This window comes from Corythoichthys intestinalis, chromosome 17 (genome assembly GCF_030265065.1).
Source record: "Corythoichthys intestinalis isolate RoL2023-P3 chromosome 17, ASM3026506v1, whole genome shotgun sequence".
NCBI lineage: Eukaryota > Metazoa > Chordata > Actinopteri > Syngnathiformes > Syngnathidae > Corythoichthys > Corythoichthys intestinalis.
This window is the reverse complement of record NC_080411.1, coordinates 4577676-4603173: the sequence shown is the minus strand read 5'-3', so window position 1 is coordinate 4603173 and position 25498 is coordinate 4577676. Positions and strand designations below refer to the sequence as shown.

The 25498-nt window shown below is 39.7% G+C and overlaps 1 protein-coding gene and 1 pseudogene across 1 annotated transcript; one reads left to right on the top strand and one right to left on the bottom strand.

Moving 5' to 3' along the window:
• The window catches only part of LOC130905859 (uncharacterized), a 45457-nt pseudogene extending 23621 nt beyond the window's left edge, over window positions 1–21836 (bottom strand).
• On the top strand, window positions 117–6823 carry LOC130905366 (uncharacterized). The gene is made up of 2 exons (XM_057818693.1): window positions 117–6237; window positions 6306–6823. Exon 1 carries the CDS (start codon window positions 3282–3284, stop codon window positions 5568–5570), a length of 2289 nt encoding a protein of 762 aa, XP_057674676.1. The 5' UTR covers window positions 117–3281; the 3' UTR covers window positions 5571–6237; window positions 6306–6823.
• Window positions 21837–25498: the final 3662 nt, after the last annotated feature.

Below are 25498 nucleotides of genomic sequence, written 5' to 3'. Positions count from 1 at the left end.
TTAAAAGAAAAAAATTCATGACAGAACGGCAAATGAACTAAATTGTGAAGGGAATAGTATCTTTTCTCGTATTTACCAATCGGCTGTTTGCATTACTCTAACACACTTAATATAATCAATCAGGGAATAGTATCTTTTCTCGTATTTACTGTTTGACTGTGTGTGTTACTCTAACACACCCAATATAAAATAAATGGCACTTATACCATAGTTTAAAGAAAACAAGCAGAATATAGGGCATAAGAGAGACATGACGCCTTCTTATCACGGAAGCCCAACGTGTGCGTCGTGTAGCTGACTAAGCAAGATTGACGCTGACTACCAGGTGATAGGCAAGACACCCACGTAGGTTCTTCCAGACAGTTCAGAACAGATGGTGGGACGTCCTGTCCCAACACAAGGAACACCAGAGAACGCCAAATATCCAACTAATAACATGACTGATAAGACTCCAAGAGCCCCTTTGACACTGAGGTGGGAAAAATATCCAACAGCCATTGCCCCATTAAAGGTGACACAGCAACTATGACGCACGAACAAAACAGCACAAACTGTGAAAGAAGATTACCCTAAACACACCCCTCTTCCTGCCAACGGCCTGCCCCGCGAAAGCCTTCAAAAGACATTGTTTAACTAAGCATTGTCATTTTTTTCTCGGGAACCTTTTGTTGACTTGTGTTATGGTGACTCTGAATCCTCGCCTGGGTCACTCTGTGCTGTATGATTGCTGTCGACTCAGAATAAATTGTTAACTTGTGCTTCGAACCCTTGTTCCAGCTTTCAAAATGGAGTCAGTACAAGGGGTTAAGACTAAGGTGAACAATCGGTGTTTGGCCTTCTGGCCGGGTTGTCGGATTTTTGCCAGACCCGCGCTGGTTCGGCTGGCGTGATTCCGGCAATCTGGCCAAAAGGTCAGATTTCTTCAATTGTCTTATCTTAACTCATCGGCTGTCATGTGTTTCACTTTGCTTGATGACATAATTAGAGGCAGGTAAAGTAGTCAAATATTTGACCCAAGTAAGAGTAGTGTTACTTCAAAATAATATTACTGAAGTAAAAGTATTCCTCCAAAAAATAAGTACCGTAATTTTCGAAATATAAGCCGCTACTTTTTCCCCCTCATTCTAGTCCAGCGTGGCTTATTTCTTTGATTTATTTGTGTTAATAGGTAACACTTTATTTGACAGCGGTGTCATAAGACTGCTATAAGGCCATCATAATAATGACATGACCCTATCATGGCCAATGCTTATGACGGTTGTCATTTAGTTCTATCTGGCAAATTATGTCACTAACTCCATTTATGTCCAGCTGGGATCTTTTACATCCATTCAAAAGTGACACAATTTGCCAGATGACACAAAAGGACATCTGTCTTAAGCATTAATTAATGCTCATGGCAGTGTCATGTAGTAGTTATGATGGTCTTATGACAGTCTTATGGTGCCACTGTCAAATAAAGTGTTACCAAAAACCAAAACTAGCAATTCATGAAACAGCTAGAACAGTAACTGAAGAAATAATTAGCACAGAAAAGTATTTTTGATTGTAATTTACATCTGCAGTGCTGCAATGCATGCTAGGAGGCATGTTGGGCATCAATACTGTTGGCAGCAGGTGGCAGCAGAGGTTGACTGTCTCCCCCAAGGGAGCAGTGATAGCCAAATGAAGCTTCTTAAAGCAATGCAGCCAGTTGATTCGAAGCCAAATGGGGTTAAGTTGGTCTTATGACAGTCTTACGATGCCGCTGTCAAATAAGGTGTTACTAGTTAATATCTTTTGGTGTAAATATCCCATGATACAGTGAGGACAGCTCCGGCTTACAGTCCAGTACAACTTATCTATGAACAAATGCCGTTTTCGTGTCAAATTTGGTGGGTGGCGGATTATAAAACAATAATGAAAACAATACTCAAGTAATGCGTAACTGCTTTTTTCTCAGCACAACTTCATTTATATGAGCTGTTATTATAATAATGTGCTATCACCTATTACATGGCCAAAAGAATATCCAAAAAGCATCCAATTCTGACAAGAAATACCTACAGAAATTAAAATTCAACTGTCCAAAGAGCATGAGTGCCCTGTAGTGGAGAAAAATTTCCTATCGTGAAATTAAAACGATCATATCTCCGGTTTTCCATGTTCTATTAGTGCCAAATAAATTTTTTTTTTTGCACTTTCAAGTCGGGTTGTTCCGATCATGTTTTTTTGCTCCCGATCCGATCATGATCGTTTTAGTTTGAGTATCTGCCGATCCCGATATTTCCCGATCCGATTGCTTTTTTTTTTTTTTTTTTGCCCCCGATTCAATTCCAATCATTCCCGATAATTTTTCCCGATCATATACATTTTAGCAATGCATTAAGAAAAAAATGAATAAAACTCGGACGAATTGTTACGGATGGGGAGTAATTTTTCCTTTTGTTCAGGTATGTGTTTTTCCTTTCACTTTGTACTGGTTGATGTTGGTTTTCACCTGTATTTTTCATTTGCAGTAGTTTCCACCTGTGATCTCAGAAGGCCTCCACAGCTGGAACCACTTCCTCATTAGTCAATCATCCAATCATCTGTTCGTCCTGCCACTATATAAGTTGAATTGTTTGCTTGGTTCAGGAGAGGCGGTGGCAGCTCTCACTTTGGTTGTATTGGTTTGTTGAAGCCTGTTATGTTTTGACTTTGATTCTGTTTGTGAAGTTTGCTTTCTGCCACTTGTTTATTAATGATCTCTTTTGTCTTTTTCTTTAGGTTGGCGCAGAGCACAGAGGTAGGGACTTTAGTTATACACCTGCAGGTCTACATCGTGTCTCCCACCTCACGTAGGTACCAACTCTCTGTATTAGTCCATTAGATAGAGCGGCAACACCACCCATGTATTTTGGGGCACAATAGGTGCCTGTCACTGTAGTGTTTTAGTTTGGGGGTTGTTTTGGGTTCTAGGTTTAGTTGGGGTTTTTGAACTGTTTATTTGGTGTTTGCTGCATAGTGCAGGGGGTTGGGTAAATGTTTGTGTGCTCTGTGTCCATTGTTTCTTTTCTGTTAAATAAACTTTTTATTTGCAATTTTGACTTGTCACTGCCTCCTCATTGCACACCTGCCGTCTTATGTTACGCCGCGGCCCCTGACCACCAGGGGTACTCGTAACATTTGGGGGCTCGTCCGGGAGCTTTGTGGTTCCGCGGAGGCGGCAGGTGTGTTGGTGTGCAGTGGCAGTCGGATTGCGAGTTTTGTTTATTTAACTTTACTTTTTTTTGGTAATTCCCTGCGCGCCCTGGTAGACAATGGCCACGGGGTTTAGTGTTGAGGGTTTCTTGGCGGATCCCACAGTGGGGCAACTGGACCAATGTAGGAAAGCGGATTTTTGTTCGATCGGTGCGCATTTTGGAGTTGAGCTCCTAATGTCTAAAACTTGGGCTCAGCTGAAGGCGTCGGTCGTTGATTTGCTGGTAAAAGAGGGCGTGTCTATTGAGGGGGTAGAGGGTCATTCGGATTCTCAGGAGGAAATTCCTCCCGTTTTTCGGGCTGTGAGGAGTGAGACTCCTCCCACTAGCCCTAGGTCCTCCTTAGATGGAGCCGGTTCGTCCCCTCGGTTAAGGGTTCGCTTAGCTCGTTTGAAGCTTGAAAAAGAGGAGAGGGACCGTGAGCTCGAGTACAAACATCAGCAGGCCATGTATAAATTAGAACTCGAGGCTAGAAATGCTGTCCGATTGAAGGAATTGGAACTGGAAATTAAAAGGCTTGATGTAACGTCGGGAACTAATTTGGTCGCAACTCAGGGTGATAATTCATCACCGAAGCCATTTGTCGCTAGTCGGCAAATTGGTCTCGTCCCCGAATTCCGAGAGTCGGAGGTGGATGAGTATTTTGAGACCTTTGAACGAATAGCCACAGCTTTTAAATGGCCACCAGAGGCGTGGGCGCCCTTGCTACAGAGCAAGTTGATTGGGAAAGCTCGCGATGTAATGAATAAAATGCCTTTGAGGGATAGCATGACGTATGCTACGCTAAAAGAGACTGTCCTGCGTTCATACAGCCTCGTTCCTGAAGCGTATAGACAGCGTTTCCGTGTTCACAGGAAGGCCCCGGAAAAAACCTTTGTCGAGTTTGCTAGTGAGAAGCAGACTCTGTTCAATCGTTGGTTAAAGGCGAGTGAAGTCACGGATTTTAAGTCTCTTTGTGATTTAATTTTGATGGAGGATTTTAAAAATAGTCTATCGGATCGGTTGGCTACTTATTTAAATGAGCAGAAGGTCACTGATGTGTCCGAGGCAGCTGTGCTGATAGATGAGTATGTGATTACTCACCGACACCACATTGACAAAAAAGATGACTTTGAGAAACGGGACAAAAGTAAATCGAGTTTTAAAAGCCGGTCTTGGTCAGGGCGGGGGTCGTCGCCTCCTTCGGCAGAACGTCGCTGTTTTCTTTGTCATAAAAATGATCATTTAATAGCCAACTGTCCAGAGCGGAAAAATGATGACTGTAAGGCTGAATCTTCCCCGATTGGGTTATGCGCTGTGCGCTCTGAACCGGTTCGAGTACATGAAGGTGGGGGTTCCTCTTACGAACCTTTTATGCTCGACGGTTGTGTTTCTATAGGTTCGGGCAAAAAGTGCTCGGTTCGCATCCTTCGTGACACCGGAGCAGCGCAATCTTTTATCTTGAGTGATGTATTGCCTTTTAATGAAGAGTCTTCATGTGGCTCGAGTGTATTGGTCCAAGGAATTGGAATGGAGTACCTCTCTGTACCTTTACACTGTGTAAACTTGTCTTGTGATCTCTTGGCAGGCACGTTTTCGGTGGGGGTTCGCCCATCATTGCCGATGCCAGGCGTCACTTTTCTGTTGGGGAACAACATCGCTGGTGGTAAGGTCACATCGGTGTTGGAAGTTGTGCAGCAACCTGAGTCGCAACCAGACGAATTGGGGCAGGCGTACCCTGATGTGTTTCCGGTCTTCGTCGTCACTCGTGCACAAGCGAAAAAGCTGGGTACTGAGGTTGATTTCTCGAACACCTTTTTGGCGGCCGGATTGGTTAACCCCGAGAGGAGTACGACTAATGAGTCTGTGTTAGAAGGATCAGCGTTTGATGTAGTTTCTTTAAAAATGACTCGCGATGACCTTATTGCTGCGCAAAAATCTGACTCCAGTCTAACCAAATGTTTTGAGGCTGTTCAGCACCCGCATGACCTAATGAATAAGGATGCAAAGTATTTTATGGAGGACGGGTTGCTTATAAGAAAGTGGAAGTCTCGGTTGGACACAGATTTTAGCATTGTTCAAGTGATTGTCCCTGTACGTTACCGCCATGCAGTCTTGTCGTTGGCTCATGAAAATGCATGGGCGGGTCATTTGGGGGTGACAAAAACATACGATCGTGTATTGGAACAGTTTTTCTGGCCAGGTTTGAAAAAGGATGTTGTGCAGTATTGCCGAACGTGCCAAGTGGTGGGGAAGCTGAGTCAGGTGCCTAAACCAGCCCCTCCTACATCCTATCCCTGCGCTGGGCGAAGCATTCGAACATATCCTTGTCGATTGCGTCGGCCCGCTACCCATGACGAAGAGGGGTAATCAATATTTACTCACTATGATGTGTGTAGCGACAAGATATCCTGAAGCCATACCACTCGGGGAAAAATAACATCGCAGTCTGTAGTCAAGGCTCTGATCAAGTTCTTTTCTACTTTTGGGCTGCTGATATTGGTACAGACTGATCAGGGTACCAATTTCCTTTCTGGTGTTTTTGAGCAGGTGTTAACAACATTGTCTCACACATCGAATCCTCAGTTATGTGAGCCGGTTTCGTGAGCTGCTACGCAGCGTATGTAGTTTGGCCAAGGAGTGTTTGTCGGGAGTGCGGAGCGACATGGTATGAGTATAAGTCTGTCGTTCGTTTGGGCCGGGTGACCAGGTACTGGTCTTGTTACCTGTTCCAGGTTCTTCATTGTCTGACGACTGTGTTGATACAGTGGCTCGGCACTTTGCGTGGGAGAGGTGTCGACAAGGTGTTCGCGGATGCCCTGTCTCGGTGTGGTCAGTAGCAGGGTTTTTATTTATGATGGCATCTTTGTTGTTGGTACGTGCCGGTTTTGGTTACTTCTCTGTTGCTGTGCTACCCTTCTGAAATTTCGCTTGCATTGGATGGATGGGCTATTCCGGATAGGCCTGTTTATCAACTGGAAGTTGATATTTTAGGGGGGGAGTGTTACAGATGGAGAGTAATTTATCTTTTGTTCAGGTATGTATGTGTTCCCTTTCACTTTATACTGGTTTATGTTGGTTTTCACCTGTATTTTTCATTTGCAGTAGTTTCCACCTGTGATCTCAGAAGGCCTCCACAGCTGGAACCACTTCCTCATTAGTCAATCATCCAATCATCTGTTCGTCCTGCCACTATATAAGTTGAATTGTTTGCTCTGTTCAGGAGAGGCGGTGGCAGCTCTCATTTTGGTTGTCTTGGTTTGTTGAAGCCTGTTATGTTTTGACTTTGATTCTGTTTGTGAGGTTTGCTTTCTGCCACTTGTTTATTAATGATCTCTTTTGTCTTTTTCTTTAGGTTGGCGCAGAGCACAGAGGTAGGGACTTTAGTTAGACACCTGCAGGTCTACATCGTGTCTCCCACCTCACGTAGGTACCAACTCTCTGTATTAGTCCATTAGATAGAGCGGCAACACCACCCTTGTATTTTGGGGCACAATAGGTGCCTGTCACTGTAGTGTTTTAGTTTGGGGGTTGTTTTGGGTTCTAGCTTTAGTTGGGGTTTTTGGAACTTTTATTTGGTGTTTGCTGCATAGTGCAGGGGGTTGGGTAAATGTTTGTGTGCTCTGTGTCCATTGTTTCTTTTCTGTTAAATAAACTTTTTATTTGCAATCTTGATTTGTCACTGCCTCCTCATTGCACACCTGCCGTCTTATGTTACGCTCGCGGCCCCTGACCACCAGGGGTACTCGTAACACGAATATATACCGTACATTCAACATACTGTACATAAGTACTGTATTTGTTTATTATGACAATAAATCCTCAAGATGGCATTTACATTATTAACATTCTTTCTCTGAGAGGGATCCACGGATAGAAAGACTTGTAATTCTTAAAGGATAAATGTGACTTTGTATATTGTGACTAAATATTGCCATCTAGGGTATTTGTTGAGCTTTCAGTAAATGATACTGTAGCCATTTAACTGTTGTGCCCAAATGCATGATGGGAAGTGCACCCATGACTGTGCGTAGTGGTACCAATTGATATATAACTTCTCTGCGTTGGGAAATAACATAGGGTGTTAAGCAAAACATCAATTACCACCTTTCTTCCCCACATTGCTTCCCAAGATATTTTTAATCGTAGGGAGAGGGATTATAAGGCTTTAGCCAATTAAAATAATGCTCCAAAGGCTGCCAAAAATCACTCTACTCATTTTACGGTGCTTTTTAGCTCTATATATAGGTAAAATGGCGCCACTACAGATTGAACGCGACAATGCGTGAGTGGGTCGTGCAGCGCATGCTTTAATTGCGTTAAATATTTTAACGTGATACATTTTTTTAAAAATTAATTACCGCCGTTAACGGGATAAATTTGATAACCCTACCTTAAGCCTATACTAAAGACTCTGGATGAGTGTAACATATTATGTCTGTAACGTTAAATACAATTAGAAAATGATTCAATTAAAAAAGATATATATATATATATATTAAAAAAAGGCATGTCCGATATTTTTTTGCCGATTCCGATACTTTGAAAATGACGTGATCGGAACCGATCGATCGGCTCTCTACTTTCAAGTCATGTTGACGACAGTGCTCTATGTCAAATTGTTTATATGAGTTTCTTCCTAACAAATCTACTCAACTAAAAGTATGGAATGATTAAACTAATCTTAGAAGTACATTTTTCACAAAAAGTTACTCAAGTAAATGTAACGTTTTACAACACACCTCTCAATACAATAGATGCAACGTGAATTAGTCACCTTCCATCCCGTAGCACTGAAAGTCTTCCCTGCGCTCCCGATGGTGACGGTCCGTTCCCACATGCCGGGAAGGCTGGCTGTCAAAAAAACCAAGTACATCTTAAAGGGTACCACAGATAGAAAAACATGTAATTGTTAAAAAAGATAAATGTTAGTAAGAGTTATAATAATTTGATATTAAAACCCCTCTAAATGTTTTCGTTTTAATAACATTTGTTTAACTAGTAGGTTGCCATTGTTGCTGACAATGCAGGGCGGTGATGTCACATGGTTACGCTGCCAGAGTATAACTCTAGTGACATAAACATGTCATCTGTTCAACCCTTTCGATTTGAACCCGATAGGAACATTTAAGAGCATGAAAGCACTGTCGATATTTCACAAAAAGAGCAGCAAAGTAATTAAATGAAGACGACAGACAAGCGCATAGACCACAGCACTATACTTCCACGTATCATGAATTTCCTTATAAAGATCTATTCGATCTATTAGCTGCAATTAGTAACTAGTCCTCAGATGAAAACCAACAAACCTGTAACGGTCCGCGAATGTGGAAGCAAGCCGACAACAATGACATGTGCATTGCGTAAAAAGGTTTAGTGAACACACAAAAAACACGTGATCGCGAAAAGCGAGGCGAAAAAAAAAAACGTCTGTGACAGTAGGTCGGGATCAATGAAAAAAACAAAAACAAAGGAAAACCACAGTGAGAGGCAGACGAACAGAAAACCCAAGGCAAAGACACAACTCGCAACGAAGGGGACAGGAACACAAACTGTCAAATTGCAGCGAGTTAATATCTTGGCAAGCTGCCTAGGATGGGTTTTAAAGACGCTGCTGACGAGCTGGAATTGGATGCAGGTACGACGTTGAGAACTCAGCCCACAGCTCTGTAACAAAACAATCTAACCAGCAGCAGAATGTGACAAAATCATATCAGTTGTCATACTAGCTAGCTAGCAGAACTCCATCAACCCCAGCCCTCCGTGCGCTAATAAATAAGATTAACGTTATTGCACCTTGCTAACGTAACGTTAGCCACGCGGAGGGCTAGGTTTTTTTAAAATTATGACTACAGTCGATGCGTGGCTAATGCATTATTCAATCCGTAAAAACACAGCGCTGTGGAGTGATGCGGATGTAAAATAAAAACATAATAAAGCTACCTGTAAATTTTAGCTCCGGACTCATTAATGGATAAAACACCAAGTAGCACTGGTGCCTAATGTGCTCCAATACAGCAGGTATCATACATTTATTTTGAACACTGCAGAAAATCAAAATCCTATTTAGACCTACAATTTAGACATTAAAAAATAGCTTGAAACAAATGGAATTCCAGTTGAAGCGTGTGGGGGAAAACACCTAACTTTTAAGTAACGTGTGTTATCAAGCGTAATGGCATTTTTAGGTTGAAATAAGAATTTTAGTTTTTTTGAGTGAAAGCAGTGAATTTGTTTTTTTCTAGTCACATCTGAGATGCAATTGTTGGCCGTTTTCAACAATGTATATCAAAAATAATGACATTGATTATTTAAAAATGGTTCAATATTAGGTGAGATGTCTTGTTTTCTCATGTACAGTGGGGCAAGTATTAAAAAAAAAAAAAAAAAAAAACAGAAAATCACATTGTTTGATTTTTAAAGAATTTAATTCCAAATTAGAGTGGAAAATAAGTATTTGGTCACCTACAAACAAGCAAGATTTCTGGCTGTCAAAGAGGTCCAACTTCTTCTAACAAGGCTCCACTCGTTACCTGTATTAATGGCAGCTGTTTTAACTCATTATCAGTATGAAAGACACCTGTCCACAACCTCAGTCAGTCACACTCCAAACTCCACTATGGCCAAGACCAAAGAGCTGTCGAAGGACACCAGAGACATGGGTGGCGTGGCTCCGTGGTAGAGTAGTTGTCCCTAAACCCAGAGGTTGTGGGTTCGATTCTCTGCCCTGATGAACTCGCCTAAGAATCCTTGAGCAAGATCTTGAACCCCGCATTGCTCCTGGTGCTGCGTCACCAGTAGGTAGATGGCAATGTAGTGTAAAGCGCTTTGAGCACCTTGAAAGGTGGAAAAGCGCGATACAAGTAAAACACCTTTTACCATTTCAACTCTCTCCACAGATTTTCTATGGGGTTGAGATCTGGAGACTGGCTAGGCCACTCCAGGACCTTGAAATGCTTCTTACGAAGCCACTCCTTTGTTGCCCTGGCTGTGTGTTTGGGATCATTGTCACGCTGAAAAACCCAGCCACGTCTTATCTTCAATGCCCTTGCTGATGGAAGGAGATTTTCACTCAAAATCTCTCGATACATGGCCCCATTCATTCTTTCATTTACGCAGATCAGTCGTCCGGATCGCTTTGCAGAAAAATGCAAAAAAAAAAAAAAAAAAAAAACATCAAAGCATGATGTTTCCACCCCCATGCTTCACAGTGGGTATGGTGTTCTTCAGATGCAATTCAGTATTCTTTCTCCTCCAAACACGAGAACCTGTGTTTCTACCAAAAAGTTCTATTTTGGTTTCATCTGACCATAACACATTCACACAGTCCTCTTCTGGATCATCCAAATGCGCTCTAACGCACCGCAGACGGGCCTGGACGTGTACTTTCTTCAGCAGGGGGACACGTCTGGCAGTGCAGGATTTGAGTCCTTGGTGGCGCATTGTGTTACTTATAGTAGCCTTTGTTACTGTGGTCCCAACTCTCTTTAGGTCATTCACTAGGTCCTCCTGTGTGGTTCTGGGATTTTTGCTCACCGTTCTTGTTATCATTTTGACGCCACGGGGTGAGATCTTGCATGGAGCCCTAGATCGAGGGAGATTATCAGTGGTCTTGTATGTCTTCCATTTTCTAATAATTGCTCCCACAGTTGATTTCTTTACACCAAGCATTTTACCTATTGCAGATTCAGTCTTCCCAGCCTGGTGCAGGTCTACAATTTGTCTCTGGTATCCTTCGTCAGCTCTTTGGTCTTAGCCATAGTGGAGTTTGGAGTGTGACTGACTGAGGTTGTGGACAGGTGTCTTTTATACCAATAATGAGTTAAAACAGGTGCCATTAATACAGGTAACGAGTGGAGCCTCGTTAGACCTCGTTAGAAGAAGTTAGACCTCTTTGACAGCCAGAAATCTTGCTTGTTTGTAGGTGACCAAATACTTATTTTCCACTCTAATTTGGAAATAAATGCTTTGAAAATCAAACAACATGATTTTCTGTTTTTTCCCCCCACATTCTGTCTCTCATGGTTGAGGTTTACCCATGTTGACAATTACAGGCCTCTCTAATCTTTTCAAGTAGGAGAACTTGCACAATTGGTGGTTGACTAAATACTTATTTGCCCCACTGTATGCACCAAATCCTGATTTGTGTGTACCTATATTTACCTATTTTCACATGCTGGGCTCCATCATAGGTGAGCCACTCATACACTTCATCACTGAAGCACAGCACGTCATGCTTGACGCACAAATCGGCGATCACTTGCAGCTCTTCCTTCTTGTACACCTGCAAAGATAATCGGGTCCAAAGAAAAAAAAGGAATCGGCGCTCACCAGCCGGTCAAAGCGCGCAGATTGCGCATACCTTTCCCAGCGGGTTGTTGGGCGTGTTGATGACGACGGCTTTGGTGCTTGGGGTGAATTTAGAGGCAAGCTCGTCGGCAGACAGGACCCAGTCGCCGCTGGACAGGACGCCATCCCCTCCCACACCTTTTGATTTCTGGAAGGGTTCAAAAATGGATTTGCGGTAAACTACAGGGTGTTCCAAAATATTTGACCCCATTTCGTAGGCCAATAATTTTGACAATTTTCGTTGGAATGACCTCAAATTTTTACAGCTTGTGTAGAAACGTTTCAAGTTTTTGTGTGTAATGTTTGGCATTTCTATCTTTTCAGGTTAAGAAATGGCTTTTACTTTAAAAGAAAAGGCATTTTGATGAGGCATTTTGCAGGCAGCGCTCATGTTGAACATTTATGAAAATCTGTCTTAGAACCAACATATATTTGTACTTTTATTTGTAAATGTAACCAATAAAACTTATGACCTTCAACATAAAATGTATTTAGTTTCATTAAGTATCATCAAGTAGTTTCTGAGACATGGGCATTTAGAATGGGGTCAACCATTATGGAACACCCTGTACATTGGCTGCCATTGATAGCGATAGACATCCCATCAATTTTGACTTGATGAGACAAGTTCAAAATACAGTGGGGCAAATAAGGATTTAGTCAACCACTAATTGCGCAAGTTCTACTACTTGAAAAGATTAGAGAGGCCTGTAATTGTCAACATGGGTAAACCTCAACCATGAGAGACAGAATGTGGGAAAAAAAAACTGAAAATCATAGTTTGATTTTTAAAGAATTTCCAAATTAGAGTGGAAAGTAAGTATTTGGTCACCTACAAACAAGCAAAATTTCAATTTCATTTTCTGTCAAAGAGGCCTAACTTCTTCTAACGAGGCTCCACTCGTTACCTGTATTAATGGCCCCTGTTTTAACTCATTATCGATATAAAAGACACCTGTCCACAACCTCAGTCAGTCTCACTCCAAACACCACTATGGCCAAGACCAAAGATCTGTCGAAGGACACCAGTGACAAAATTGTAGACCTGCACCAAGCTGGGAAGACTGAATCTGCAATAGGTAAAACGCTTGGGGTAAAGAAATCAACTGTGGGAGCAACTATTAGAAAATGGAAGACATACAAGACCACTGATAATCTCCCTCGATCTGGGTCTCCATGCAAGATCTCACCCCATGGCGTCAAAATGATAACAAGAACGGTGAGCAAAAATCCCAGAACCACACGGGGGGAATGTCCTACAGAGAGCTGGGACCACAGTAACAAACGCGACTATCAGTAACACAATGCGCCGGCAGGGACTCAAATCCTGCACTGCCAGACGTGTCTCCCTGCTGAAGAAAGTACACGTCATGGCCCGTCTGCGGTTCGCTAGAGAGCATTTGGATGATCCAGATTAAGACTGGGAGAATATGTTATGGTCAGATGAAACCAAAATAGAACTTTTTGGTAGAAACACAAGTTCTCGTGTTTGGAGGACAAAGAATACTGAATTGCATCCGAAGAACACCATACCCACTGTGAAGCATGGGAGTGGAAACATCATTCTTTGGGGCTGTTTTTCTGCAAAGGCACCAGGCCCATTGAATGAATGGGGCCATGTATCGAGAGTAGGGCTGCAGCTATCGAATATTTTAGTAATCGAGTAATCGACTGAAAATTCTATCGATTAATCGAGTAATCGGATAAAACAAATATATTTTTAGGTGAAGAGCAATTATAAATATACATGAGAAAACAAGACATTTCATCTACTCTTGAACCATTTTCAGTCAATCAATGTCTTTATTTTCGATGTATATTGTTGAAAACCGCCAACAATTGCATCTCAGATGTAACTAGAATTTTAAAAAAAGACAAATTCACTGCTTTCACTCAAAAAACCTTTAGATCTTATTAAAAAATATATATATCTTACCTAAAAATGCCATTACGCTTGATAACACACATCACTTAAAAGTTGGGATTTTTTCCCACCTGTTTCAATTGAATTTCTATTTGTGTCAAGCCATTTTTAAGTTCTAGTTAAGTTTTACGCTACTCTAAACTGTAAGTCCTGATAGGATTTTGTGTTTTTGCAGTGTTCAAGATAAATGTATGATACAGGCTGTATTGGAGCACATTAGGGACCAGTGCTACTTGGTGTTTTATCCAGCAATGACTACTAAGCTAAAATTGATAGTTAGCATTATTGAGTTTTTATTTTACACCCGTATCACGCCACAAAGCTATGTTATGTTAAAGCCTGTATGTAAGACACGTTAGCCACGCATCGAAAGTGGTCATAATTAATAGAAACCTAGCCCTCCGCAGGGCTAACGTTACGTGAGCTAGTGACTCAGACAGTAACGTTAATCTTATTTATTAGCGCTTAGCGCTCTTTATTAGCGCTTAGCGCTCTACTGCTTTAAGATGGCCGCTGTTTATTAACGCTGCCCAGACGCGGCCGAGTCTATCACAATGCATCTAGTTCAACATACATGTGATCTCTATGAGACTCCTCAGATGCTACCTGCTACCAACTTAACATCATGCGGGCTAGTTTTTAGCAACGTCGGCGTAGTTTGGAGCGGCTGTCGGCTGCGGAAATGTTTTTTATATTTTTTTATTGCTTCTTCCTCTACGCACGTGACGTCAGCGCGTTGTCCCGCATTAAAAATAGTCCGAGCAAAACGTGATGCTTAGAGCTGTCAAAATAAACGATTACTCGAGGTGAATAAAATTACTCGGATCAGTTTTTAAACTCGAGTTACTCGAGTTGCTCGAGTATTCGTTTCAGCTCTAATCGAGAGATTTTAAGTGAAAATCTCCTTCCATCAGCAAGGGTATTGAAGATGAGACGTGGCTGGCTCTATCAGCACCACAATGATCCCAAACACACAGCCAGGGCAACAAAGGAGTGGCTTCGTAAGAAGCATTTCAAGGTCCTGGAGTGGCCTAGCCAGTCTCCAGATCTCAACTCCATAGAAAATCTGTGGAGGGAGTTGAAAGTCCATGTTGCCCAACGACGGCCCCAAAACATCACTGCTCTAGAGGAGATCTGCATGGAGGAATGGGCCAAAATACCAGCAACAGTGTGTGAAAAGCTTGTGAAGAGTTACAGAAAACCAAGTATTGAAATGAAGTTTTGGTATTGACCAAATACTTATTTTCCACTATGAATTGCAAATAAATTCTTTAAAAATCAAACAATGTGATTTTCTAGGTTTTTTTCCCCATATTCTGTCTCTCATGGTTGAGGTTTACCCATGTTGACAATTACAGGCCTCTCTAATATTTTCAAGTGGGAGAACTTGCACAATTAGTGGTTGACTAAATACGGTACTTATTTGCCCCACTGTATTAGCTTGTCTTTTGTGAATATCTTTTGGTTTTAAACTTACATTTTTGGTAAAAAAAAAATTGAATTAAATATTTTCTTAAGTAGTTTTTTAATCCCTATTTTTTCTAATACCTACAAATGTTTTATTTTTGTTGGTTTAACAAAAAAAAATATATTTTTAAAATTATTGTTCAATATTCAGTCTTCAGTTTCCGGTACCGTAATTTTCGGACTATGAGCCGCTACTTTTTCCCCTCATTTTGAATCCCACGGCTTATAGTCCACTGCAGCTAATTTGTTGATTTATTTGGGTTAATACAGTGATATGAAAAAGTATCTGAACCTTTTGGAATTTCTCACATTTCTGCATAAAATCACCATCAAATGTGATCTGATCTTTGTCAAAATCACACAGATGAAAAAACTGTCTGCTTTAACTAAAACCACCCAAACATTTATAGGTTCATATTTTAACAAGGATAGTATGAAAACAATGACAGAAGAGGGAAAGATAAAATAAAAATAACTTACTGGCCTCAGTGGAACATACACCGCCTTTCCACCCGCCATCTTCACCATGGGCTGATAGCAGTCAAAGAAAGGCTCCACGATGATCACCTGTAGGGGCCAAATTTGTAAAAACTTCCCACTCAAAATAGTCACCCGGAAAGATCACCAGTACCTCATCTCCCTCCCCAACTAGCGCCTGGAAAGCGCAGAAGAGCGCCTGGTAAGCACCGACCGTCACCAGAACATCCTCCATTGGATCGATCTGGTGTCCCACTATGTTGCTGAAAAATTTGGCTAGACTCTTTACCAGACGCGGGTGTCCCTGAAGAGAGGGAAGATGCCACGAAGCAGGAAGGGAGGGACTCCCACGGTATTCTAAGCATACTTACGAAAGCACGCGTGTACTGGTGCATGGAAGGGCCACCACGTAAAGCCTCACAGAAAGCATCTTGAATGTATTTTGGAGGGGCGAAGTCCGGGAAGCCTTGACCCAGGTTGACGGCTTGGTAGTCGGCCGCCAGCTGGCTGAACTCCACCCTGATGAATGCCGAAAACAGTTTTCACAATTACTGCTACGTACTAATTACATAGACTTCACTATCATCAATCAATCAATCAAATGTATTTATATAGCTCTTTACAAAACCCGAAAGCTCCCCAAAATGCTTTACAACAAACACAAACATGGCTCATAGTAAATAAAAGGCAGGAAAGTATTATACAATGACATTAGGAAGAAGAAAAAAAAAAGAAAAAAGAAACGAAACAACGCATCACGATAAAAGTCAGACAGCAAATAAAACATTCATTCATTCAAAACAGATAAAATCCGAAAACATTAAAAACCCTAAAGAAATAAAACCAGGCTAAACTAATCTTGGGGAAAAGCGAGTCTAAAAAGGTGTGTCTTTAAACGAGATTTAAAAAGGCCCAAATTTGTAATGGTGCGGATTTCAGGGGGAACACTATTCCATAACCTTGGCGCAGCAACCGCAAAAGATCGGTCCCCCCACTGGTTGAGTTTGGACCTCGGAACATGCAAATGAAGTTGGCCGGTAGAGCGAAGAGTCCTGCCAGAATTACGGACGGTTTAAAATTTCCGATAAGTAAGAAGGAGCCTGGCCAGTAATAGAATTAAAAACAAACAGTAAAAGTTTCAAATCAATTCTAAAATGGACTGGAAGCCAGTGGAGCAATGATAGCACGGTGGTAATATGTTCACGTCTAGGTGTATCTGTTAAAAATCAGGCAGCAGCATTTTGAACAAGTTGGAGACGAGAAATTGAGGACTTGGGAAGACCAACATAAAGTGCGTTGCAGTAATCCAGCCCTGAGCTTATAAAAGCGCGAATTGCTTTTTCAAGGTCGTGGCGAGTAAGAAGATGCTTCACTTTGGCCAAGAGACGGAGCTGGAAAAAACTTGCTCTTACAACAGAACTAATCTGTTTTTCAAAGTTGAGCCTGCAATCGAATATCACTCCGAGATTTTTAACATGTGTTTTAAAAAAGGGAGCCAGAGTGCCAGGGTTGGGCTCAAGGGCATTTAAAATAGAAGGTGTGCCAAAAGTAATATACAGTGGTACCTCTACATACGAAGTTAATCCGTTCCAGGGCCTTGTTTGTAAGTCGAAATGGTCGTATGTCGAGCAGGATTTTCCAATAGGAATACATTATAATTCCATTAATTCGTTCCACAGCTCAAAAACCTACATTAAATCCCTAATAAATACTGCTGGTACTATTACAAATTGCAATTACACATAGCAAAACAAATAAATCATAAATCAAAATCGGAATAACATAATAAAAATAATTCCTGTATTAATGTAATGAATCGGGTTATAATGTGGCGGACGTTTTATGTGCTACCTGAACGCACCGCGCCAGAGACAGAGAGCGGTGAGCTTGAGAGTTTCATTTTCACTTTGAATGTTTTCTTGAGAACACCATCAATTGCAGCACACAGTAGGTGTTTTGTCTTGAATAAGTTGTGAAATAAATGATAAAAACGTGGCGAATCTGGCAATTTATATGGAGATGTTACCACAATAAGAATTGTCAGCTTAATTTATAAAGACTGGCGAACGATGGTCGGAGGAGGACTGTGGAGATTTATTGTTTAGCCATTTCACAGATGCCCAGCCCACGCTCATATTTTTCAATCATTTGCATTTTCATTTAGAAGGTAAGCGTCAACTTTTTCCTTGTTTCACCACCTGTACCAACCTTTTTTTGAAACCTGTGTCGATTTGTCACACAAGAAAATCCATCATGCATTCGTCTGCGGTGCTGCCATGTCGTCGTATTTCGAGCTTTTCGTCGGATGTAGAAACAAATGGCGAGTCAAATTTTACGTCGGATGTCGAAAACATCGTGTGTCGAAGCGATCGTATGTCGAGGTACCACTGTATTCAGTTTTGCTTTCATTAAGATGTAAAAAGTTTTGTGCTAGCCACTGCTTCACATTGGATATGCACTCCATTAATTTAGTGAGAGCAGATGGTCGTTGGGTCTCAGGGGGAGATACAGCTGCAGGTCATCAGCATAACAATGAAAAGAGATATGATGTTTTTTTTATAATTGATCCTAAAGGTAGGAGATAAAGTGGAAAGAGAACAGGCCCTAAAATAGAGCCTTGTGGCACCCCACAAGACAGAGAAGTTTGTGAGGAGGAAAGTTCCCCAATCATTACCGAGAGGGTCCTATATTCCAGGTACAATTTAAACCACTGTAGAGCGTTACCACGGATACCTATAACCTATATCCATTTACAGGGCTCTGGGCCGATCCGTAGGGGCCCTATCTTAAAAAACTTAAAATGCAAATATTTTCAGAACCAAAGCCGCTAGCGACCTAAAACCATAAGCGGATTTTAAGGGGGTTGCAGGCCCCCAGGTGGCCGAAATGTGTGATTGCATGGAATTGACTTTCCTATGTATATATAAAAGTTGTAAAGCAATAAAACTGCAACAAAAATGAATGAAATGAAGAAAAAAAAATTATACAGGGGTCAAAAATATTTTTTGAACAAAATATGTGACTAGCACCTTAGACGGTCATTTGCTTTGTATATGAAAAAAAAATAGGGAAGGGCAATTTTATTTTTCAAATGATTTTTTTTATTTGAAAATATTTTTTTTGATTGAAGCAACTTTTTGGGGGATTGAATGATTTAGACACAAATGTCCTAATCATAATATGGCCCAAAAACAAAAAGGATTGCTTCAATCAAAGAAAATGAAAAATGAAGCGTTCGAATGCAAATTTATCAATCTCAAATATTTTTTCGCATTCAAAAACGTTTTCTGTGATTTAAATTTTTCATTTTTTCATTGATTTTTCTTTTTTGAAAATATGTTTTTTGTAAGCAACTTACTTTTTGATTGAATAGCAAAGACAAAAACATCCTAGCCAAAATGTGGACCAAACACATATCAACATCACTTCAATCAAAAAAGTTGCTTCAAAAAAAAAAAAAAAAAAAAAACTCCCAAAAAATTTAATTAAGGAAAAATAGCTTTTACATGCATTTATTTGAGTTTCAAATTTATTTTTGCATTCAAACACTTTTTTTTTTTGATTGAAGCGACTTTTTTTTTTTTGATTGAATAAGACACAAATCTACCTCCATATGGCTCCACCCAGGGGATACAATTTTTGACTGGGGTAACTACATTGGCACGACATCGGCGGGCGTTACCATATTAAATAAATAATGATCTTGGCGAAAAGTATTGCCTAAGCAGCCTGATTTAGAATTCTCCTCAAGAATGATGATAAACAAAAAAACGGTCATTGTCAACTTATTATTATAAATATTTTTGTAAGTTATTTTTATTGCTGACACTGCATTTCGGGGTCATCAACATGTTGCACCCCCCCTGCCCCAAAAGTCAAACTCCGCCTATGCCTAAAACCAAAACAGGCACCACCTCCCTTAGGCATTTATAAGTCTCCATGAGCCGCGGGATCAAAATATTCAAAGTCGTTCTATAATACAATCCTGATTATTTTCTATATAGGTATAACAAAATTTAAATGGTTATAAAATTCTCAGATTTTAGGCTAGATGCACAAAACTCACCAAATGAAGAGATAATCACCTATATTTTCAGGATTAATAGCAATATTTAACACATCATATAAGTTTTTGCCAGAAATAGCAACTTACCGTATTGGCCCGAATATAAGACGGCTCTGATTATAAGACGACTTCCTCTTTTTCAAGCCTCAAGTTTGAAAAAAGACTTTTTGAACACCAAATTAATTTTTATCCAGAAAATAATTACAGTACATCTGAAACAAATGATCATAACAATATATTTGAGAAAAAAAGCATGTTATTTTGCCTCATTCAAATCTTAATATCTGAACATTTAAATATGTAAACTAAAGTGCAATCACATTCGTAAATGATTATGAATGGCTTCTGGTTTTTGAAATGTAAATAAACCAATCCATTGTGATAAAACAACAAAATTGCAATAACTGCTTTAACCATCAAAGTGAAGTCTAACGGTAACTGTAGTCTTGAAACCAATCTGAATAAGGAAAAACATTGCAAAAAAAATAATGCAAACTGGTTAAACTTGAGAGTAGCTGAGACCTCTCTTGAAAGAACATCGCTTCAATGATATCTGGCGTCATCTAGCATCGTGAATGGGTATAATGTCTAGACCTCGAATATAAGACGGCCCCCACTTTTTCAGTCTTATTTCAATGCAAAAAACACCGTCTTATACTCGGGCCAATACGGTAATTTTTCTTTAAATCCAACATGGCAGCCGTCACAAAACAAAGAGCATTTAAGTTGAAAATTCTTGGAAATAAATGCCTAAATCGCAAAATTTCTATAGATATGAACAAGGACTGTCAAACAATTAAAATTTTTTGTCGAGTTAATTACAGCTTAAAAATTAATTCATCGTAATTAATTGCAATTCAAACCACCTATAAAATATGCCATATTTTTCTGTAAATTATTATTGGAATGGAAAGATAAGACACAAGATGGAAATATACATTCAACATACAGTACATAAGTACTGTATTTGTTTATTATAACAATAAATCAACAAGATGGCATTAACATTATTAACATTCTGTTAAAGTGATCCATAGATAGAAAGACTTGTAGTTCTTAAAAAATAAATGTTAGTACAAGTTATAGGAATTTTATATTAAAACCCCGCTTAATGTTTTAGTTTTAATAAAATTTGTAAAATTTTCATTCAAAAAATAAACTAGTAGCCTTCCATTGTTGTCAATAATTACACAATGCTCATGGGTGCTGAAACCCATAAAATCAGTCGCACCCAAGTGCCAGCAGGGGGCGACAAAACTCCCAAAAATACAAGTAATGCACTGTGCTGTCAATTTAATCTGTTTAAGCGGGGCATGTGCGTTAATTGCGTCAAATATTTTAACATGATTAATTTTTTTAAAAATTAATTATCGCCCATTAACGCGATAATTTTGACAGTGTAGATTCTTGATTAAAAGATAAAAACGAGCAGTTATTGTTCATTTTACCTAACTATTTCAAGCAAAAGTTACGCTATTGTTAAATCCAACATGGCGGCCGTCACAAAAAGTGCTTTTTAAGTTGAAAATTCTTGTAAATAAATGCGTAAATCGCGGAATTTCTATAGATATGAAAGTAAAACAGTCTAGATTCTTGGTTAAAAGCATAAAACAAGTTGTCGTTCATTTTACGTAACTATTTCCAGCAAAAGTTACTCTATTAATTTATTTTTAAGTTGAAAATTCTTGTAAATAAATGTGTCTGCACACTTGCTGCATTCATGAAGCAAACCAAAAGTTTGCATGTTCAAAAAATAATAATCGCACATTCTACGATAGGACTATCGTCCATGTGCACAGCGTGATGGCGATATTCAAACGATATACTGTATTTGCAGCCCTAATGTATACTGAATAAAATACGCAGCTGGCCAAATCTTTCGATGTTACTCTGAACCATCATAACGGACCATATTTTCGTCACCAAGGCTAATTTCGTTATTTCCTTTAACTAAAAATGCCTTTAAATTGCACTTTATTTATAGTTTATTGTTATGATTCATATCATGTGTCATTATTACATTCGACTCGTGCGTTTCTTACCAAACGTTTTTGTCGACTCCTTCAATTCTGCTCGCGTGAAGTCTTCGTGACATGATTGCCTAAACGGGACGGGAGGAAAAAAATAACTTGCAAAAAACGCATACCAAAGGTCACAAGCTATAAATTTCCCGAAGTATCCCACCTTTGGAAACCTTATGAGAATAGCGGCGTGGCGACTTGCAGTCACAAGATTCCCGAATACTAATATTCCCATTTGTTAGCGAACCATTGCGAAGAAGTGTCTTAATTTAAAAAGAGTGATGGTAAAACATCCCTTAAATGGCTTGGTTGAGTTGTTTAATGTTTAATGACACTTTAGTGGACTGCTGTTAATGAGCGATTTGCTCTGATTTGTACTTCCGGGATGGAGACGTCAGTAAACCATCTGTAAAATAAAATATTATGTTGCCACCTGCGCAAAAAAAAAGAAGAAATAATTTTGTTTTAAAACATACAACACTTGTATGTGAAAAACGAAAAAAAAAAAAAAAAACGAACATAGGACCTGCAGCCCGCGGCAATAATTAGTACTTCCGGGTTGGGCGAGGTAAGTGACTAAATAATATCTAAATAATAAAATAAAAACCAACTGCGGACTAAACATTTGTATATGTAAAGCACTTTTTTTGTTTAAAAAAACAAACAAACAAACAAACAAACAAACAAAAAAACACCGTAATATCTTCAATCTATTTTTAACCCTAACTATGGAGATAGAATAGTGCCAAAAGAAGTGAGGTCGTAAAATAAAAATTATCCCTGTAAAATAACCTATTTTAACTGAAAAACCACTTGTATTTCCAAATTTTGCGTTGTAAAATAAACATGAAAAAAACTCGGAAGGAATAAATTGTTCTACAAGTTGTTTTTTTCTGTTTGCAAGTATTATTATTTTTTGTTCGACAGGTGTTTTTTCTTCACTACGGGTTAGAAAATTACCAATTACAAGTGCACAGGTTTTGTCACATTCTTGTCGAGTTTTATGAGCCAAAAAAGATACTCGTAACCTAGTTTAAAAAAAAAAAATACCTGTAAAGTGACTAATTTTAACTTGTAAAACAAAAAAACAACAACTTGTATTTCCAAATTTTGCGTTGTGAAATAAACATGAAAAAAATGTTTAAAAAAATTTCTACAAGTGTTTTTTTTTTTCCGTTTACAAGTGATTTTTTTGTTCTACGGGTGTTTTGTAGCTTTGCTACAGGTTAAAAACCACCAATTACAACCTCACGAGTTTTGTCTCCCCCTTCGTCTGCCTGTTTTAAGAACCTAGGAAATATCTAACATTCGCAGTGTTTTTTCCCTATGCTTTCTCTTTGATGTAAAAACAAAAACCATCCAAAAAATTACATGTAAGGTAATATTCGGCACAAGGGTTAAAGAAAAAACACCCGAAGAACTGTTCACTAGATTGTGTTCTTAACGTCTTTTTTTGACCACAGCTTGGAATGATATTTTTGTGTTTGTGTTTTCCAACAGATTATTTCGATGTACAAGTAGTTTTTTTCGTCTGTGGTAACAAGTGACTTTTGTCTCTGAAAATGTGACAAGGGGGAGACAAAACTCGTGAGGTTGTAATTGGTGGTTTTTAACCTGTAGCAAAGAAAAAACACCCGTAGAACAAAAAATCACCACTTGTAAATGGAAAAAACCCCACTTGTAGATTTTTTTTTTTTTTTTTTTTACATTGTTTTTTCCATGTTTAATTTACAACGCAAAATTTGGAAATACAAGTTTTTGTTTATTTGTTTTACAAGTTAAAATTAATCATTTTACAGGTATTTTTTAATTTTAAAACTAGGTTACGAGTATCTTTTTTGGCTCATAAAACTTGACAAGAATGTGACAAAACTTGTGCACTTGTAATTGGTAACTTTTAACCCGTAGTGAAGAAAAAACACCTGTAGAACAAAAAACAAACAAACTTGCAAACAGAAAAAAACAACTTGTAGAACAATTTATTCCTCCGAGTTTTTTTTTTTTCATGTTTATTCTACAACGCAAAATTTGGAAATACAAGTGTTTTTTTTAGTTAAAATTGGTTATTTTACAGGGATAATTTTCATTTTACAACCTCACTTCTTTTGGCACTATTCTATCTCCATACTAACCGCCTGCAACATGAAGCACATAGGCGGATCTACTATTCAGGCGAAGTAGCCGATCGTCTTAGGCCCCCAACCAGTAGGGGGCCCCCAACCAGCTGCCCTTGCCCCAACGAGATAGGGGTTGGGTCACCAGAGCCAGCAGCACTCCAAACTATTCGTCATGTATAATTATGTCAGCATACCAAACAAACAAATAACAAAACAAAAAAGAAAGCCATTTGAATGCTGCATTTATATTTTCTCTCCCCCACACACACGCACTACAATGGACTATTCCACGATGACGGACTGAGTATCAGTCGCTTAGCTTCATTTAGCGTCGTTTAGCTTCGCTTAGCTCCGCTTAGAGGGACGTCAACAGTCGAAATGAATATCTCAAGCCCCCCAATTTACTGAAAAAAAGGACCCGAATTTGTTTGCGCTACGTTCGTGCTAGCCTTGTTAGGACACCCTTCGGTTATTGAGAGAGTTGGTCCGCTCCATTAGCTGCGGGAGCTAAACTAAGCAAAGCTATGAGTGACGTCCCCACTCGAAATTAATATCTCAATAAAAGCATAATACTGTACCTACAAAACCGTGGCAGGCTCCAGGGCTGGCCCAGGCCATTTGGGGGCCCTAAGCAAAATAATGCCAAGGGGCCCATATTTTTGGCCCACCATTTCGTTACAGTGTACGGTGTAACCCATACATGCAATCCAACCCATACGTCCATATTTTGTATATTGATCAGATTTTTCGTTTCCCTGGTCCAGAAGGATAACTTCTTTTCGACATATTCATTCATCTATTTTTCAAGCAAGTTTGAGCACCAATCATCGCAAAGCAGGTTCAACGTCACCCCCGAGGTTGCCAGATTGTAATGACAAGAAAATGGATGTCTGCGTAGATAAACAGCAATGCGCGCCACATTATTCACGATGCTCTATTAACAACGTATAAAATGAGGTTGCCAGATTGGGGGCCCCCTAGTGGTCAGGGGCCCTAAGCAGCTGCACAGTCTGCGTATAGGCTGGGCCGGCCTTGGTTGCAGCACGAACGATTATCATCATTTTTACACAAATTTGCGTGGGGGGGGGGGGGCGGGGGGACTTTACGGTGGCCCGTAGAGATGGTCACAAAGCACATATAGCAATATACAAAGTGTCGTCTTTTTTATTATTTTATTTAACTTCTGGGTCATCGTCTTTGCAATTGTCTTGCGAGCCTTTTGCGGTCGTGCTGCGAGCCATTTGCTGTCGTGTTGTGGCAATTGGCGTTCGTGCTTTTGCCAATTTGCACTCGCGATTTAGGAATTGGGGATTGTGTTGTGGCAATTTGCATTCGTGGTGCGAGCCATTTGCTGTCGTGTTATGGCAATTGGGTTTCGTGCTTTTGCCAATTTGCGATCGCCAATTGAGATCTCCAGATCTCAATCCCATAGAAAACCTGTGGAGGGAGTTGAAAGTCTGTGTTGCCCAAAGACAGCCCGAAAACATCACTGCTCTAGAGGAGATCTGCATGGAGGAATGGGCCAAAATACCAGAAACAGTGTGTGAAAAGCTTGTGAAGAGTTACAGAAAACGTTTGGCCTCCGTTATTGCCAACAAAGGGTACATAACAAAGTATTGAGATGAACTTTTGGTATTGACCAAATACTTATTTTCCACCATGATTTGCAAATAAATTCTTTAAAAAAAATCAAACAATGTGATTTTCTGTTTTTTTCCCCACATTCTGTCTGTCATGGTTGAGGTTTACCCATGTTGACAATTACAGGCCTCTCTAATATTTTCAAGTGGGAGAACTTGCACAATTAGTGGTTGACTAAATACTTATTTGCCCCACTGTATGTACAAGTCTGTTGAGTTCCAAACTTGGTCAGAGAA